The sequence below is a fragment of the Danio aesculapii genome, chromosome 18, assembly GCF_903798145.1.
Source record: "Danio aesculapii chromosome 18, fDanAes4.1, whole genome shotgun sequence".
Lineage (NCBI taxonomy): Eukaryota > Metazoa > Chordata > Actinopteri > Cypriniformes > Danionidae > Danio > Danio aesculapii.
The window spans coordinates 48695347-48713981 of NC_079452.1; the positions used below are offsets into that span (position 1 = coordinate 48695347).

Sequence of the window (18635 nt, forward strand, 5' to 3'; positions counted from 1 at the left end):
TTAAGTATCATATATTACTGCAATGACTGAAATGCGACATTCATGATTTTTAATTCAAGGGAAATTATTAAGTGCAACCTAATTTTAGTGACATAAAATATTAAAGGTACAGTTAACCAAAAATGCAAATCTACTCACTATTTACTCAGCCTCAAGTGGTTATAAACCTTAATGTTTCATTCTTTTGTTTAAAACAAAGAAATATATTTGGAAAAAAAACTGGAAGCATGCAACCACTGACTTCTATAGTAAAAGCAAATACTATGGAAGTCAATGGTTCCTGGATTCTAGCTTTCTTCCAAATATATTCTTTTGTGTTTAACAGAAGAATGAAACAAACAGATTTGCAACAAGTAAAGGGTGAGTAAAAGACGAAAGAGTTTTAATTATTGGGGGAAATATCTCTCTAAGAAATGTTACAGATTTCAAAATTCTACATATTGATGACATGTTATAAAACACAAGTGGTGACTGCTTTTAACAAAAACAAAAAGCATCCTCCGAAAAGAAAACATACACAGTCTTAACTGAACATTGAACAATGTTTTCCTTTTTTATTCCAAAATGTCTAGGATGAAAGAAACGGGTGTAAAATGTACAACAGAATTGCAAACACAAGGGACAAAAATCAAAACACAAATGAAAAAAACACAAACAATTAAACGGTCATACACAACCTGCAATGTAAATCTCTTAAAGAGGAGGGGGGAAAAGGTTTGTATTTAAGCCTCAAACACTGAAGGCATTGCGTATAAGTATAGTAACCCCAACATCATCAGACGTGTCTAAAACAGCATCGAAACCAATTTATCTTGCACTGCAATGAAACCTTAAAACTGACAAGACACTTTTTTTCTTTAACATTTCAACCTGAAAACATAAAAATGAATCAGACAATCTATCCGACCACGGGTCATTTCGGCTGGACACTATACTATTTAAGAAACAAAAATGAAAACAGGATTAACCCAAGTTTACAGAGCTTAAAGAAAAATGGGGTGTTGAATTGGTAAAAACAGGTTACCTCTATGTTTGAATACACGGCTCTCACCAGTAGCATGCAAGCATGCTGAGTTTAATATATCCTAATTAGCGCCTCAAATTTACCCTCAACTGCACAGCAGGCTCATGTCTGTTACAGAGCATTTTTAAACATACAAGAATAAAGCAAAAGAGGACACATTGCCCACACCCTGTATAAATGTCCTAATGAGCCACATTGACTGCTGCAAACGGCAATGGATAGAATATGCACAGCTCTAAAAATAAAGATGGCAAGGGAACGAATAATGTGTTAACACAAACACAATCACAGGGGCCGGCACTTCCTCGTCCCATTAACTTATAAATGGCTAAAAAAACCAACTCCGATCACAGTTACAGCACTTTTAAAGAAAATGTTTCAGTAACAAACCTGTCCCTTCCTTACTTCAATTCTGTGTTTTAGCGAAAAAGAACATTTTCGTAGATGACTGCAGTGTCTGAGGACACGATTACCAGTATCTGATACGCAATATATAGTCTGATAAGGCACTTTTTTTGTTCTTCCTCTATCAGAGGGCATGACCAAATAGTCCCTCTTTAATGAATAACAAGTGTTGGCAATCTCAGTCTAAATCAAATACAATCAGCTGAGCAGAACGAAGCAGAAAAAAGACATTCCAGCCACTTTCTCCAACACTTTCCAAACTATTTCAGGGTTACCATAGAGAAGAAACCATTTTTAACAAGAAGCCTAGCTGCATTCACTGTAGTGTAATTTCGCAGAAGAACTGAAAAATCACAGAAGCTGCATATAAAATTAGAAAGAAGATACACAAATGCCTGCCCTCTAGGGACTTACAGGTGTACTGCAAGTTACCAAACTCCTTTTGAAGAAATTCTAAATAACTATATTGTTAGCATTCCCGGGTAATATAATAAGCTTTCTTACATATTTTACAGGGCTTTCTTAATTGAAGAAAAAAGGAGCGATGATTTTTTTCGATAGTCCAGATGTTCAACTGTGGGAGCAGAAATCAAACTTTGACCTTTTCTTATCCTGATAACGTTTACAAAAAAAGAAAGAAACAAAAAAAAATCCTGGTGTTCCAGGATGTTCCACTAACACAAGAAAGCAGCAGGTTGGCCAAAATGTTTACAGCGAATTAAAGGAGTCAAATACGGATTAGTGGTCTAAATACAACCTTTATGAATAACCAACAGTGCTAATGTTCATGAGGTGATGGTCAGGTCTCCGCGTCTGCAGCTTTTCACCACAAGAAATAGAAGAGAATAAAGCAGAGCCAGGAAACCATCCCGTTCACAAGTTTTTGGGTTCTTTCAAGCTTTCCAGTCTTGTTCGTGATGTTTCAAGGATGAAAGCCAACAACATTCTTCATGGTCTCCCAGCATTGAACGCATAATGAAAATAACTGAAGTAGCCCATGTCCCATTTTGTGCGCCGATGCATACAAACTGAGGATTTTTTTCACATGAAATCAAAAGCTATGAAAAGGAAAGAGGGAAGAATGGGGAGAGATGTAGTCCAAACATGTCAATATATCTGTAGTTCAAGTCTGGACTACGATTCCCAACAGAACTTCTTAGGAGAGCAAATAAGCCGCAGAGCACAGATAAAGCAAAGAGGAGAGCAGGATGGCATGAGGTCATGATATCCATCAGTGAGACTGAGGGGTTGTGAAGAGCTCTAGTGGTTGACCAGGCCCTGCAGCATCATCATGAGGCGCCGTGCGCGCTTGCTCATAGGGCTGTGGGCGTCCTGCTGCAGGAACAGGAAGAGCTTCTGTCGTACCTGGGTCAGCACTGCGGACATGTGGTCTCGGGTGACGGGATCCCCGTGGTCAAGGTTCATCACGGCGTCTTCGAGATAGCTGCATATGAATGACAGAAAGGAAAAAGGTTTTGTTTTATTATTAATTGCAACTTATGGCTGTGTCATGGCAAGATTAATATAGGCAAAAACATATTACATAATAAAAACAAAAAGAAATGAAACCTTTATTATTCCGTATTATTATAGATATAATATGTTATTATTAATGTTAAAAATGAAACTTTAGATATGACATTTCAGTCCAATAAATGAGATGCATCAAATAAGCATATAATAAAAAAAATAAATAATAGTATTGTACATTAAAACATTAAATATATTTTAGTCCATTAAATGATAAGAAACAATAAATGAATATTTTACATGAAAACATTAGATATAATATTTTAGTCCAATAAATAATAAACAATAAATAAATTAAAAACCTAGATATGATTTCAAATGCAATAAATAATAAGAAACAATAAATAGATGAATAAATATTTTACATGAAAACATTAGATATGATTTTTTAAATGCAATAAATAAATGAATACATATTTTACATTAAAACATTAGATATATTTTAGTCCAATAAATAATGTACAATAAATAAATAAGTAAATTTACATTAAAACATTAGATATAATATTTTAGTCCAATAAATTATATACAATAAATAAATAAATATTACATTAAAACATCAGATATAATATTTTAATCCAATAAATGATAAGAAACAATAAATAGATGAATAAATATTTGACATTAAACATTAGCTCTGATATTTTAGTCCAATAAAAGTTAAAATACAATAAATAAATTAAAACATTTGACATTAAAAATGATATTTCAGTCCGATTTATGATAAATAACTTGAGAAATTTGTCTTGGGGATATTTTTAAAAACATCCATTTACAGTAGTCAACTTTTGAAGTGGATCATCACCTTTCATCAAAGCTGTTCTAAAACCATTGAACACCACCCCTCCTTGTCCTAGGACAGTTTTAAAAAACATTTTTGATTCAGTTGACTACTGTATACTGCTCTCAGTACAGAAATCTTGTTTAGTAGTCTTTAAACTTTCACGTTCTAATAAAACATGTTTTATGGTGAGGAAAGCTTTGACAGGGGTTGCATGTTGGTGGGCATAAAGGAAAAAATTTAATGATGGCTAATCAAAAGTTTCTCCATACTGTCATGACTTACCAAACATTTCATATAATTGCAGATGTTTTATCTTGAATCTTAAAACACATGAACATTTATACAGCTTTTTACATTAATAATGAGTTGTTGTCAGCATTTTCAGGTTCCTGTCTCAGTTCCAGCTGTTTGCCACAAAACAATAGTAATAAAACGGGGATCCTTCTGTGATGTTAGATGAATGGAAACCCAAAAATGCTTTCTCCAGGCACTTTAACAGCTCACTGACTTATTACAACTGTAAAATACCTGCTATTTTCAATCGCAACCATCATGCAATCGTCTGCGTCATGAAGGAGCCAATGTTTTCTTGCCCATTTGGCTTGGATTCAACTGGAAGCGCCGTTTACATCATTTATTTTATCAGAGTGTTTTTTGCAGGAAGGCTAAGTTCCTTTAATCTCTCCTGTTACGATCACCCGTTTGCTTTGAAGCCAAATCTCATTAATATTGGAAGCACTTTGCACTGGGCCAAACCTTTAACAATCTATTAATATTAAACTCAGAGAGTGCAAGAGGTCTGAGCTTTTCCCCAAGTTGAATTTTTAGCAGCCGACACTTGAGTGTCACACGATTGTTCAGAAATCATTTTAATATGATGATCTGGTGCACAGATATGTAATTATCGGTCATATTGTGCTATTTTACAAGATGTAATAGAAGTACTCAGCTCAAAAAAACCTGATGGGTCATTAATTACGTCACACTATAGATGCGCCTATTTGCGCGGAAACTAAACAAATGCTATTTCTGTGTGTTTCTATTATGCAAATGAGATGATGTTCCCTGTCCGTTTCCAGAGGAGGGTGGTGCCTTTATATTTTGTGCCCCGATAACATACAAAACATGTCCCCTAAAAACTGTGTATCGGGAGCCCAAACTGACAAGGTTTTAGAGCAATCAAGCCTTGTCCGTTTAAATTTCGGCTAAAAGGTTTTCAAAGAGCTCAGATAAACACGCAAAGCAGGCTGTCAGACGCCACAGTAACTGAATGGCAAACTTGTTCTTTGAAATATACTGTGACATGACTGGAAAACATCGATTAGTTAGGTTATATCTGTGACAAATTTACCTATGTACAAACTACAGGAAGCTGAAGCTAAATATGTTAAAAACCATAAACCTCAGGACCTACCAATACACTTCAGGATTCTAAGATTAAAGCCCAAAAGAACAGTCAGGGATCAGTTGTAACTTTAATCAATTCATAATTGGTAACACTTTACAATAAGGTTGAATTAGTATATGCATTTAATAAGATGTATTGTTTATTCTTCTTGTACAGCATCATTAATCATAGTTCATCATGTACTTCTGCATTATTAACAAACATTTTGGCTTTTAGCATTAATGATAATTACAGTGCATTAAAGTTAACAAAGGTGAATAAACAATGTAATAAATGTATTGTTTATGTCATTGAATATGTCAGCTAACCTTATTGTAAAGCATGACCGATCATTTTAATGCAATCCAGTTTAAAAATATAGATTACTTTAAAACAAAACAACATTTGAATGGTAGTGAATGTGACAATTCATTCACAACAATCCTCAAACTCAAACATGGTGAGTTTTTTTGACAGCTGTACTAACAGAACATGTTATTTCTTTAATCTATTTTAGGGAAAAAGCTTTCTTTTTTGGTCTGCTTGTTTTATATTAAAAGAATAAAAAAACAAGTCCATCAAGGATTAGTAAAACGCCACCTGTCTGGAAAGACTATATAGGAAATCTCTCCATCTGCCTTTTAAAATTAGTAGACACTGCTGTACGATACCACCCTTGAGCTGTATGCTGCACAGAGGTCATCTTAATTACCTTACAAGCGATCATTAAGCTACAGCTTTCGACAAAAAAAAAAAGAAAGGAACTGTAATACAATGACCTTAATATCCCCAGGACTTTGCGGTGCAGTTCTGTCCAGATGGCTAAGCTTTCATGCTTCATATCAGTTTGCTCTATTTTCACATGTGTAGTTCCTGTTCCGATGCGTTTAAGCCCACAGTGCTGTTATCTCAACTATAATCTACTGGCCCTGACAGATATTACATTCCTAATGCAGAGGAATCACTGTTCAAATTTTGATTTCTGCCAACCTTATTTCTAAAGGTAAAAGCTGAGGTTAAACTCGGAAACACAACACAAATTATCATGACAGAACAAAACCCTGTTATTGGTGTGCAAATTATACATGGACTTTCAGGGGGGTAAAATATTTTTTCTGTAATGTTAGTTTATGTAATACATATGCATGCTTCAGTGAACCAGAATTCATAATTTATACCAAACTCATACTTTTTACTGTTTATCTTTCACGTGCGAGCATAGGTGTCTATTACAATACAAACTATTGTTTACTTGTAGACTATATGTAGATACAAACCCCTAGACTGTAAAAAAAAAAAATGTTTCACACAATTGCGTCATGATGTTCTGATAAAGTCGATAAAGTTAAAATTGTATTTACATATTCAAGTGAACTGAACATTAAAAAAAATAGGGTTCCCCCCCCCCCAAAAAAAATTTAAGAATTAAGTTGCTTCAGTTTATTTTAAATCTTATTTGAACAAGCAGCAAAAACTTTTTTTGTGTATTTTACAAGAAAAGTATCTCTCTGTGTTCTCTGCCGGTTTCACACTACTGGCTAAAAATTTTTACATAGACGTCAAGGCACAATCATGCATTCACAATGGTATGAACCATTAAAGAGGTGGTCAAACGTATATGTTATACATTATTTTAATTAATACTATTATTTAAGATGCATATCATAGACTATTTCTTGCACACATCTTGTTTCGAGAACCTTCAGGGTCAAAAGGCTCTATTTTAACAATCTAGGCGCAAAGTCTAAAGCGCATGGCCCATGTTTAAGGGTGTGTACGAGTCCACTTTTGCTGTATTAAACATGTAAAAACACGGTCTGCGTCCTGGCACATGGTCTAACAGTGTTGTGCTTATTCTCTTAATGAGATATGGGTGTGTTTGAGTATAATGTGCATTAAACCAATCAGTTTTAATCGGAGTCTCATCTCTCATTCCCTTTAAAAATCAGTTATGTTGCGCATTCGCTATTTTACATGCCAGACTTTGTAAGTGGAAAAACTGAATGCTTCACTATAGCCAAAAAACAGCTAAACAGGCCATCTGCAGCACAAGGATTAAGAATAATTCTCCTCCATTCAACCTCTTTACTTTCTCTTTGCTTTTACTCTTTACTCCTTTACTTTCATGGATAAGGAAACGGTATTGTACGCACTCTACTGAAGACATCCATTAGCCTACATATTTAATTTAGTTTGTTAAGCGCAAAGATTTGTTTCTAAACCATTTCTAAATTCAGTCTTAATTTCCAGAAAACTAATAAATGAATAATAATAACAAAGTGTATTCAAAAACTGAGTTATATCCAAACACGTTATATTCTTATGCCCCATATGGTGATTCATACGTCTCCAAAACCCGACAGGTGTACAAATCTAAACTTGTTTTTATGAAAATAAATATGCATATAATAAATACTAATAATAATAACAACAACATTTTACAAATGCAAATTGTCATGAATAAACTGAAAAAGCCCCCCGAGATGAGGCATGGATGCAGTGGTTTTCATTTTATGTATAAAATAATAATTTTTGTAACATTTTAATCCTTTAATTTTTTCCATATGTAAAGATATTTGTGTGTTGCTGTACATCCTATGTATATTAAGCAATGTGCATGCGTATGAACCCACATAGGTGCTTAACTAACAGGCTCTGTGCTGGACTTTAGACCTACTTTTACTTGGTCAATGGCGCAGACTATTTCAGTGCCTAGCAACGCCCCAAAGATGTGCCTAAACACACTTTTATTTTAGACCGGCACACCCATGAGTCCCCAAAGTGGCACAATTGAATTTGCCATTTAAACAATGTGGTAAAAAACAGGAAAACTAGGGTTGCACTGGTCTAAATATAGCAACAAATCAAACCAAACACGTCTTTCGCCTTATTGCGTCGGTGTATGATAGGGCCCAAAGGGTCAGATCAGGCGTTAATTGGCGGGGCTCAAACCCGCCTGTAACTTGCACCTTGCATTAGATACCTCAAAACATGTTGGACAGTTGAGTTTTTTTATTACTGTACTGGCAGACGAAATGTCCAAGACAGGAACACAACTAAAAAGAATTCCAAGCCAGAGCCATTTTAATATTACTTTTACCATTTACAGAGTCTTCTTGTTCATGACTGGAGTGTTACATAATGTGAAGCAGCTGTTGCGCTGAGGGCAGACTTGCATATCAGTGTCACGAGCCACATTGCACAGACGGTTAAGACAAAAACATTTTACAATGTGCTTTGAGACTATTGTTTGTTCCATTTCATTGCACTTGACTAGGTGTTATCGAATTTAAACATGTGTCTTATCTATTGTTCTCCCAATACGGGATTATGCTGTAGTGTGTGAATATTAATTGGGTCACGAAAGTGTTGTCTGATAAAATACAGAGAGCATCTATTTGAAGGTTAATTTATGAATATGCATGAACCAGGCCTGGACAAGCTAACATGCTTCTTTAAGGTAAAAATTCTTAGCTACTAAGCAAACGCCACAATGTGAGTGCGTGTATGCATGTATTACATATTATTATAAGTCAGATTTTAATAATTAAAAAAACCTTTATATAAACAATGTCAAATGTTTTATATAACGTATAATTACCATTTATTCTTTTATACACAGTTAAAAAATCTATATTATTATGGTCATCAAGATAAAGTAATAGGGCTGCAACAACGAATCGACTAAATTGATAAAAATTGACTACTAAAAGAGTTGGCAATGAATTTTATAATCGATTCGATGTGTCGCATGACGCGGGGATTTTTGATTATTTCAACAAAAAAAAAACTTAAGTTGAGCGTGCAGAGAGAACACACTCTGTCTCTCTCACACACTGATGCTAGCACAGTGTTCGGCGCCTCATAGACAGGGATGAGGAGGAAGGGAGTTCAAAAGCAGGGTAAATCACTGCAAAATCCTACTTTTGTTCAGTGTTAAATGTCCCTGATGAATGTAATGTCCCTGGTGCTGGTGTTTACTCGTTATCCAGCTTGACAAACATGACAAGTTAGCGTTAGCTCGTTATCCCTTAGAGTGGTCCGGTAGCCCTTAGAAGAGTTTAGGGCTCAAGAAAAGTGTGGCCTCAAACCATATCGATATGAAAGACATTGGATAATACCGCATCGCGTTGGGGGAATCATATCGATATATCCCCAGAACCCGATATACCGCCCAACCCTAGAACAGCTACTGAAAAATTCAAACTGAACTTTGGTGTGTTGGCTGGCACTGATTATATTATGTTTTAGACATGTAAATAAACACAAGTATTAGTAAAAAAAAAAAAAAAAAAACACATTTAGAGTTTGTAAAACACACAAGTCTATAAAAGTCTAACAATTCTTTAAAATACAATTTGCCAACGTGTTTTAACCATTTCAGATACATGTAGTGAAAGTAACCATAAAATTTAACCTACTTTTCTCTAAGTTCACCAGCCACTTGCATGCATTTTGGCATTAACTGATAAATTTACGCGCTGAATCCTGCATGTTTGGCTTTTATGAACGAGGCCAAACGTAAACATGGCGACGCTTCTCTCTTGTTATAGATCACGATCAAGATCATTTTTACCAAAAAAAAAAAAAAAAGTCAAAAGGTTTAAGTCAAATTTTGAATCAAAACAAAAAAAAATTAAATAAAAGAGAGACGCATGTCATACAGCGCTATTGTGACTGCAGTGTGTCACATGAAGCTTCGTCATGGAAAGATTAAGGGTGAATGCTCTAAAATAATGGTAGTCTAAAAAAAATAAAATAATGAAGTAAAACATAAATAAATAAAATTACTCCTGGGGGCCAGATAAAATTTAAATAACAGTATTAAAGCAGCAGTGGTATAGTTAATTTGCATTGCAAGACTAAAGACATGGTTTTACTCACTTGCCTTTTTTAGATCATTAACTTTTCCATCTGTTATCATGTATAGCTAAACAGCAAAAAAGCTGTGTAGTTTTTTCGTCTCCAGTAAAATATCTAAAAATCTTAAATCAAGACTAAAATTAAGTGACGCTTAAAACTTCTGTTTGAGATTAGATCTCATTAAGATCACTTTTCTTACCCCATATTTACCCCATATACCACCAATAATTTTGCTTGTTTTAGGGTAACAATCACTTAATTTTAAGGTGTTTTTTCAGAAAACAAGACATAATTTCTTATGCTACTTCATGAGTTTAGTATACATATTCACTTAGGATTTTTTAGATATTTGGATTGAAAACAGGGCAAGACTACGAAGTCAGTTTTTTCTTTTTAATATTATTATTATTATTATTATCATTATCATTATTATTATTATTATAACAGCTCTGGGATGTTCAAGGAGCAACATGTTTGTGCACTTCATAAAGATTGTAGTTTTGTTTTTAAATAAAGGGTTGGAAATGAATGCTTTTCTTGTCGTTTAAAAAAAAATCGTATTCGTCGATTAATCGAACAAATACTCAACAGCTTTAAAATAATCGTTATTTGCAGCCCTATAAAGTAATAATGACAAATAAATAAAAAATATATCATTAAAAAATATTTTTATTAATTTCCTCCCATGGTGGCAAAGCTGAATTTCCAGCATTTATCCTCAATTCATATCACATAAAAATTCATTTATCAGTAGTACACTGATATGCTGCTCAAGAAAATGCATTATTATTATTAATTATCATCAAACTTGAAAACAGTTTGAAATAGTTACTGGTCTAATTTAATGAAAAACAAAATGAATTTATTTATAATTTAACTTTTCATACAATACCCATCAAAAGATTTGAATAATTTACTATTTGTTTCTGGAAAAGCTCATAAAAATACAGATAAAAGCTCAAATTAAGCAACATTACAATTGTAAAATAAGTGTTTTCTATATTAATATGAAGTCCTGTCATAGCGAAGCAGAATTTCTCCTATCATTACTCATTTTCAATGCCAATTTACTGCTAAAAAAACCTTTCTTGCCATCATTTTACTAAAAGAAAGCCTCATAACTGAATGCAGATGAAAACAAAAACAAACTCAAACTTTTCATTTATTAATAAACCTACTAATATGAATTAATTAAATATTCTTAGTCACAAAACAAAAGTTTAGTCTGCCATAAACATCACTTTACCCACTATATATAGACTAAACCTCCAACATTTGTTTCCCTAATATAAAATAGCATCCTTATGTTCTGGCAGAACTACAGTATGACAGCCATACAGATGGTGATGTCCGTGCGCATATGGCCAGTATGAAACACTACTATTTGAGCTCAGAGACAGCACTGGCAGACACAGAGCGGTTTATAGCAGTAAAGGGACTTGGCAGCGCATTACTCTGTGATTCACAGGAGTTGGTCCCTTTCCCCCAGCAGAGGACTCTAATGCAGCCCAGCGCTTTAATAACCGCAGCCCAATGCAGCACTGCCGCGTCCCCTTCAACGCAAGGTCATCCACAGAGGAATTCGAGAGGAGAACGGGACGACGTCTTGAGTCTTAATGCATTAATGCTGTGTGATATCAAACTGCACTTTGACCTTGATCGCGTACGACATACAGAAGACTATAAATAAATACTTAAGCGTTTAAATGATTGAAAGCAGCGCCGTGCATGTTTCTGCATACTCATTGAAGCTAACTTCTGTATAAAGGACAAATGCAGTGTGACTGATGGAGCTGAACAAACCTGATCTTGAGTTCTGTGCGCGTGCTCAGGTTGGTGGAGAGCTGCTGGATGAGGGACAGAAGGACGGCCTGGTGGAGTGGACAGGGCTGCTGGCCGAACACTTGCTGGGAGTCGATGGTCTCGCACACGTACAGGACCAGATTCAGGTCTGCTGCAGATAAAGCCTGTCGAGGAAAAACAACAGAGCAGTTAGGAAAAACACACATAAGTTAAGTTACGTCTCAGGCCCTGTTCGCACCTGGATGTGTTTTCATTGATCCAATAACAAGTGGACAAAGGAGACACATTACGGATCACACCTAGTGTTTAAATGGGTCTCTTTTGGCCACTTTCGAACATTTTTTTATAAGCATTATATTATATTTCTAATATTGTGAAAACGTACCAGATCAATTAAAAACACTATGTATAAGCTACTTTATGCATTGACTAATGAAATTACAGAACATTTATTTTATTTCCTATTACACATCCTTTTATTTTACAGGTTTAACGTTTATATACATGTTTGTTTTTAATGAAATCCTGGTAACAAATATTTTAGAATATCTTTAAATCATTGAGCAAAGAATTAGGAATTGTTCATTTGAAAGACGGATTATCCAACACATGCAATATATCCAAAGTTTGAGACTTAAATTGTGTGTTCTGAACATTTTTGAAAAGAATAAAATGGTTAAAAGCACATTAAAGACTATATCTATGAATAAAACTTTTCACAAAACTGTCTCTATATACATTTTAAGCGGCTGTTCGAACACATTCAACGACATGTGCGTTTGCACTACAAGAGTAATACGTTCCAATGCATTGAAGTCTGAATGTAGTCGAAAGTGAACAAGCTCAAAACAATTCACACTATTCACTTAGTGTTGTGATTGAATAGATAACGCATCTTATTAGCATGCTACCAAGTACACTGACTGGCCACTTTGATAGGTACATCTTACTAGTAGGGCTGCTCGATTATGGCAAAAATTATAATCACGATTATTTTGGTCATAATTGTAATCATGATTATTCGGTTACAGTTGAAGTCAAAATTATTTGCCCTTCTGTGTTTTTTTTATATATATAAATATTTCCCAACTAATGTTTAACAGAGCAAGGAAATTTAATTCCTAAAATATTTTATTATAATAATTTTTTTTTTTTTCTGGAGAAAGGCTTATTTGTTTTATTTTGGCTAGAGTAAAAGCAGGTTTAAATATTTTGAAACCTATTTTAAGAACATTATTTGCCCCCTTCAGCAATATATATTTTTGATTGTCTGCAGAAGATACTACTGTTATACAATGACATGCCTAATTACCATAATTGAATCACACTTTAATTTGACTGCTTGTATTTTGAAAAATATCTAGTCAAATATTGTGCTGTCATCATAGCAAAGTTATTAGAAATGACTTATTAAAACTTATGTTTAGGAATGGGTTGAAAAAAAAATCTTTCCATTAAACAGAAATTGGGGTAAAGGGTCGCTAATAATTCTGGAGGGCAAATAATTCTGACTTCAGTGTATATACACAGTTATTTTCCTCCCTGTAAATAAGGAAAGGGAAATAAATACAATAGAATAAAACTATGAAACAAACTGTGTTTTAAGCATCTTCACTGTAAGGAAAAAACTTTAGCTACAGTAGTCGGCAGCAGGAATATTGTGCGCTGTCACTTTAAGAGTAGTGCGGCTCTGATAGAGGCCTATGGATTCTTTTCCACATGTCTTAATTCTCAACTCGTTTGTTTATTACACAAATGAGGGTTAATATGAATAATCACTAAACACTGCATTTTGACACCTATTTGACCATTAAAGCGCTCACATTAAGATGACTTTAGATGTGTGTGCTCACACAACAGCATCTGATCTCTTTCGCGCTTTTAAAAACATGAATGATTGGAATGTACATCAATAAATGATGCGCATCCCGTGCTGCAAAGTTACATTACAGTGTATGCTTTTAGTAATGTCCACGTGAAACTGAGCTTTGCAGAGCAACAAATGTGTACAACTGGAAATGGGGTGGCATACGATGCAATAATCATTTTCTCAATTCATGTTTTTTCATAATTTTTAGAAGCCAAAATCAAAAGCGAATTTTCGATTAATTGCACAGCCCTACTTACTAGTACTGGGTTGGACCCCCTTTTGCCTTAATCTTTTGTAGCATAGATTCAACAAGGTACTGGAAATATTCCTCAGAGATTTTGGTCCATGTTAACATGATAGCACCGCGCAGTTGCTGCAGATTTGTTGGCTGCACATCCATGATGTATATCTCCTGCTTCATCACATCCCAAAGGTGCTCTATTGGATTGAGCTCTGGTGACTGTGGAGGCCATTTGAGTACAGTAAACTCATTGTCATGTTCAAGAAACCAGTCTGAGACGATTCATGCTTTATGACATGGGGTGTTAGCTTGCTGGAAGTAGTATCAGACGATGGGTACACTGTGGTCATAAAAAAAAAAATCGACATGGTCAGGAACTATACTCGGGTAGGTTGTGGTGTTGACATGATGCTCAATTTGTACTAATGGACACAAAGTGTGCCAAGACAATATCCCCCATGCCATTACACCACCACCAGCCTAAACTGTTAATACAAGGCAGGATGGATGCAAATTCTGACCCTACCATCGGAATGTCGCAGCTGAAATAGAGATTTATCAGACCAGGCAATGTTTTTTTCCAATCTTCTACTGTCCAATTTTGGTAAACCTGTGAATTGTAGCCTCAGTTTCCTGTTGTTAGCTGACAGGAGTGGCACCCGATGTGTTCTTCTGCTGCTGTAGCCCATCCACATCAAGGTTTGATGTGTTGTGCGTTCTGAGATGCTCTTCTACCTCGGTAGTATCGAGTGGTTATTTGAGTTACTGTTGCCTTTCTATCAGCTGGAACCAGTCTGGCCATTCTCCTCTGACCTCTGGCATTACAAGGCATTTGCGCCCACAGAATTGCCGCTCACTGGATATTTTCTCTTTACCGGACCATTCTCTTTAAACCCTAGAAATAATTTTGTGTGTGAAAATCCCAGTAGATCAGCAGTTTCTGAAATACTCAGACCAGCCCGTCTGGCACTAATGACCATGCCATGTTCAAAGTCACTTAAATCACCTTTCTTTCCCATTTTGATGCTTGATTTGAACTGCAGCAGACCATCTTGACCATATCTACATGCCTAAATGCATTGAGTTACTGCCATGTGATTGGCTGAATAGAAATTAGCGTTAACGAGCAATTTGACAGGTGTACCTAATGAAGTGGCCAGTGAGTATGTGCAAATGTGCAGTTTTATACAGAATACATCATGTGACATTGTGCGATAATAATTGGGCAGCATAAAAAGATTAAGTTCTTAATGAAACGATAATGAATTTCACATCATCCATAGCTTTTATGCAAACCAGCATTTGCCTTAACGGAATTATATTCATATAAAGGCTTGAATTATTAACAGTAAGTGTCATTTTTCAAGACTAATTAGAAAGATTCGCTGCTAAATCCCACAATGACAAAGACAAATGCAAAATGGTGTAATAATTTTACAAGTTATGAATGCAAATCAAGTGTATATGCAATAACAGTTACTGTCAGCACTTCAGTTAAAGGGATAGTTTATCCAAAAATGAAAAAAATCTGTCATTTACTCAACCTTCACTTATTCCAAACCTGTTTGACACAAAAGATATTTTGAAGAATGTTGGAAACCAGTAGCAACTGACTTGCATCATTTATTGGATGCTATTGATTTCCAACATTCTTCAAATTATTGTTTGTTCAAATTTCATTCATAAGTTTGGATCCACTGCCGCTCACTGGATATTTTCTCTTTTCCGGACCATTCTCTGTAAAGCCTAGAGATAGTTGTGCGTGAAAATCCCAGTAGATCAGCAGTTTCTGAAATACTCAGACCAGCCCGTCTGGCACTAACGACCATTCATTCATAAGTTTGGATCCACTGGAGTGTGAATAAATTAGTACATTTTTATATTTTAGAGAACTGTCCCTTTAAGACGTCTCCTCTCAAGTGCATAAAATGCGCTGTTAGTGATATCCATTGCTTAAACAAAACTCCTCAGAAGATAACCCATAGATATTACTGATTCCTGAGTGAGCCAAAAAGTCTTTGTTTTCGAAAAAGTTCTCTCCAAAGAAGTTTTGTAGATGTTTTTATAAATGCTGACATTTCACAAAAAGTAAACTGTTTGCAGCAGCATACAGTTTTAATGCAGTGGTTTTTAATCTTTTTGCCAAGTTATTCCTCTGGTATTTATGCAGTATTTATGACAATCCTGCACGTTTTGAGAAACCAGTGGTTAATATCTTTTATACACATTGAATATATGTTAATTTAGGTAAACCATGCAGTTTGATAGTAAAATAATAGTTATAAAGAGGAAAATGTGGAAAATATATGCTTTGATGTTATCACATTGTGAATTAAAATGGTTCGTGACACAACAGTAGCTTATTCAACTAAAACACTGTTAATGATATTAAAAAGGCCCACAACAAGACCACAACAGCAGCATACAATTTCTATAAAATATGATAACTTAATCTTTTGTTGTTGCTTTTTTCAATAACGTCATTGGATAGTTTTGTGCTGATAACTTGTCTATTGAACGGATCATCAAATACTCAATCAAATCATCACTCAAACAGAAATATCCAGGAGCAATAACATGCTATGTTCTGCTTTAGCTTTTCATTGGCAAAACAGCATTGGGTTTTAAAATGTAACTTATTCAATATTAAATGTGCAGCTGGAGATTGTTTTCAGAAACATTTTTAGTTGTGCTGGTTGAAAGTCTTTTCACATTCCAATAGTAGTGATTCAAGTAAATGATCTAAATGTATTTATGTATATTTTTATATTTTGGATAAGGCATAAAACTAAAAAATGTTCATCCAATTAAATATTGTCGGACCGGAAAAATAACTCAATTACCACAGATATCTCAAACTCTGTCAACAAATTAAATTTAGAATTTCTGTGCAGCCTGATACGTCACTCGCGCGCAACCGCGAAGCACGGATCTACTGCTGACAGACAGACGTCATCTGGCAAACTCTGCATCAACCTAAACTTCTTTATAAAAGACCAACGTGGCCTTCTATGTAAGAAAAGAAAGATCTTTCTGAAAGGGCTTCAGCCAAAAAAGCAAAATCAAAACTTTTCTAAACCCTGAATCAATATCAAAATTACTTTTACACACTGGAGGGCAATGGCGTTATGCAGTTCAAAACAATGACCTTAAGGGAAGACGCCATGGCTGAAGTATTTCTTTTAGACAGGTATGTTTTATAACTATTTTATAACTATTTTAGCCATGCAAAGCTGATGTAGATTGTGTTCTGATTAATGAATGGGTTTATATCCACGGAAGTGTTGTTCAGCCACTGAAAATGTCCGGCAAAAGATTGGCTATTTTTAAGTTCATGGAGTACCTTTTACAGCGTCGATAATATAGTCGGTTAAATAGATCTAAGCATTCGTTTAGTAGTTCAAGTGAAAAAGGAGCTGAAAACAAGCCATGCACGAGGATCAGCGAGCACAATTGAAAAATGAAATCACTCGTTGTCTTGGTAACGTAAACATAAGCATAATGTAAGAAGATGACAGGATATTTCTGTTTTTAGCACTCCTTTTTTTCTGATCAGATTTTTATTTAATTGAATAACGAAACATAAGTAAGCAGCGCTCTTCCGCCTAACCAGCTTTACTGAAGTAATGTTTGATTTATATTCACACATTTGTTCATTTTTGAACAGTGAAATCCTGTGACACACAAGCAAATATAACTTCTGCACCCACTGGCCTGTCAACAGCTACGCTTGATAAAGTGCCTGTCTCCATAAAGTTTTCTAACTGGTGAATGACATGATCTAATGTTATATCTAATCAGTGCGCGTTCGCACATTCATGACTTGAGGAGGCGTGGCTTTGGACGGCAAGGGAGGGTCGTAAACTTTCTAAGCTATTATGCTAATGCTAGCATTAAGGCAGATCACCTACTGCACCTTTAATGTCTTGCTTGCTGAACTTTTGCATTAAAAATACATAATTTTCACATCGACATTAATGCTACAGTCAGCAAAACAGCTATTGATCATGTGCTATAATACAGAACTAAATCATATCTTATTTACCCCATAAATATAAAACAAAAGCTTTATGTACTTATAACTTGAATTATAAGGCAATTCTAAACACATCGCATCATGCTGTGAATACTTCTAGAGTTACGTTTCCATCCAAAGAAAAATAAGAGCAAAATTCCAAAATCATTCGTTCTTTTGTCTCCCTAAAGAGATATAAAAGTTTAGAAGTAACACACAAATGATTAATATTATGAACAAATGCAAATATACACAGTACACAATGCCCACGCTTCCCAAAAAACTCAATAATGTAATTGATAGTGGCATGGGTGTCACTAGACTGGCTTTACTCTACTCCCACCTACCCCCACCATCTCTAACTCCAGTTAAGAATGTTCGTCATATTAAAGTTAATAATAATGCATCTTTTTAAAGCATACTAGAGTTAATAAAGCCCTGGAGAGTGCCATTATTGAGATTTTATACCAATTTAACTTGATACCCTGGTGCCCTATACCTCCTCCCTGAGGGCATCAGCTCTTTATGGAGATTATGGCCTGGATCACCATCACATAAAACATTTGCGAATACACCAGTTACCATCCTGTGTTGAAGAGGATAAAAATCTTCACTTGCTAGGAAATTAGTCTTAAATATAAATAAAGAATATAGTTTCTGCAAACGGTCTCTCTTTTTCTACCACAGTAAATATGTTGGATCATAATCGAGCT

At 34.9% G+C, this 18635-nt stretch overlaps 1 protein-coding gene across 4 annotated transcripts in view; it reads right to left on the bottom strand.

Annotated features, from left to right (window-relative positions):
- Window positions 1-523: 523 nt before the first annotated feature.
- The window catches only part of edc4 (enhancer of mRNA decapping 4), a 47222-nt gene continuing 29110 nt past the window's right edge, over window positions 524-18635 (bottom strand). For all 4 annotated transcript variants that reach the window (XM_056478073.1, XM_056478071.1, XM_056478072.1 and 1 more), the window contains 2 exons: window positions 11797-11960; window positions 524-2873 (listed from right to left, as the gene is read on the bottom strand). In XM_056478073.1, coding sequence (XP_056334048.1) covers window positions 2690-2873; window positions 11797-11960 — 348 coding nt within the window. In that variant the 3' untranslated portion in view covers window positions 524-2689. The remainder of the gene's footprint in view (window positions 2874-11796; window positions 11961-18635) is intronic.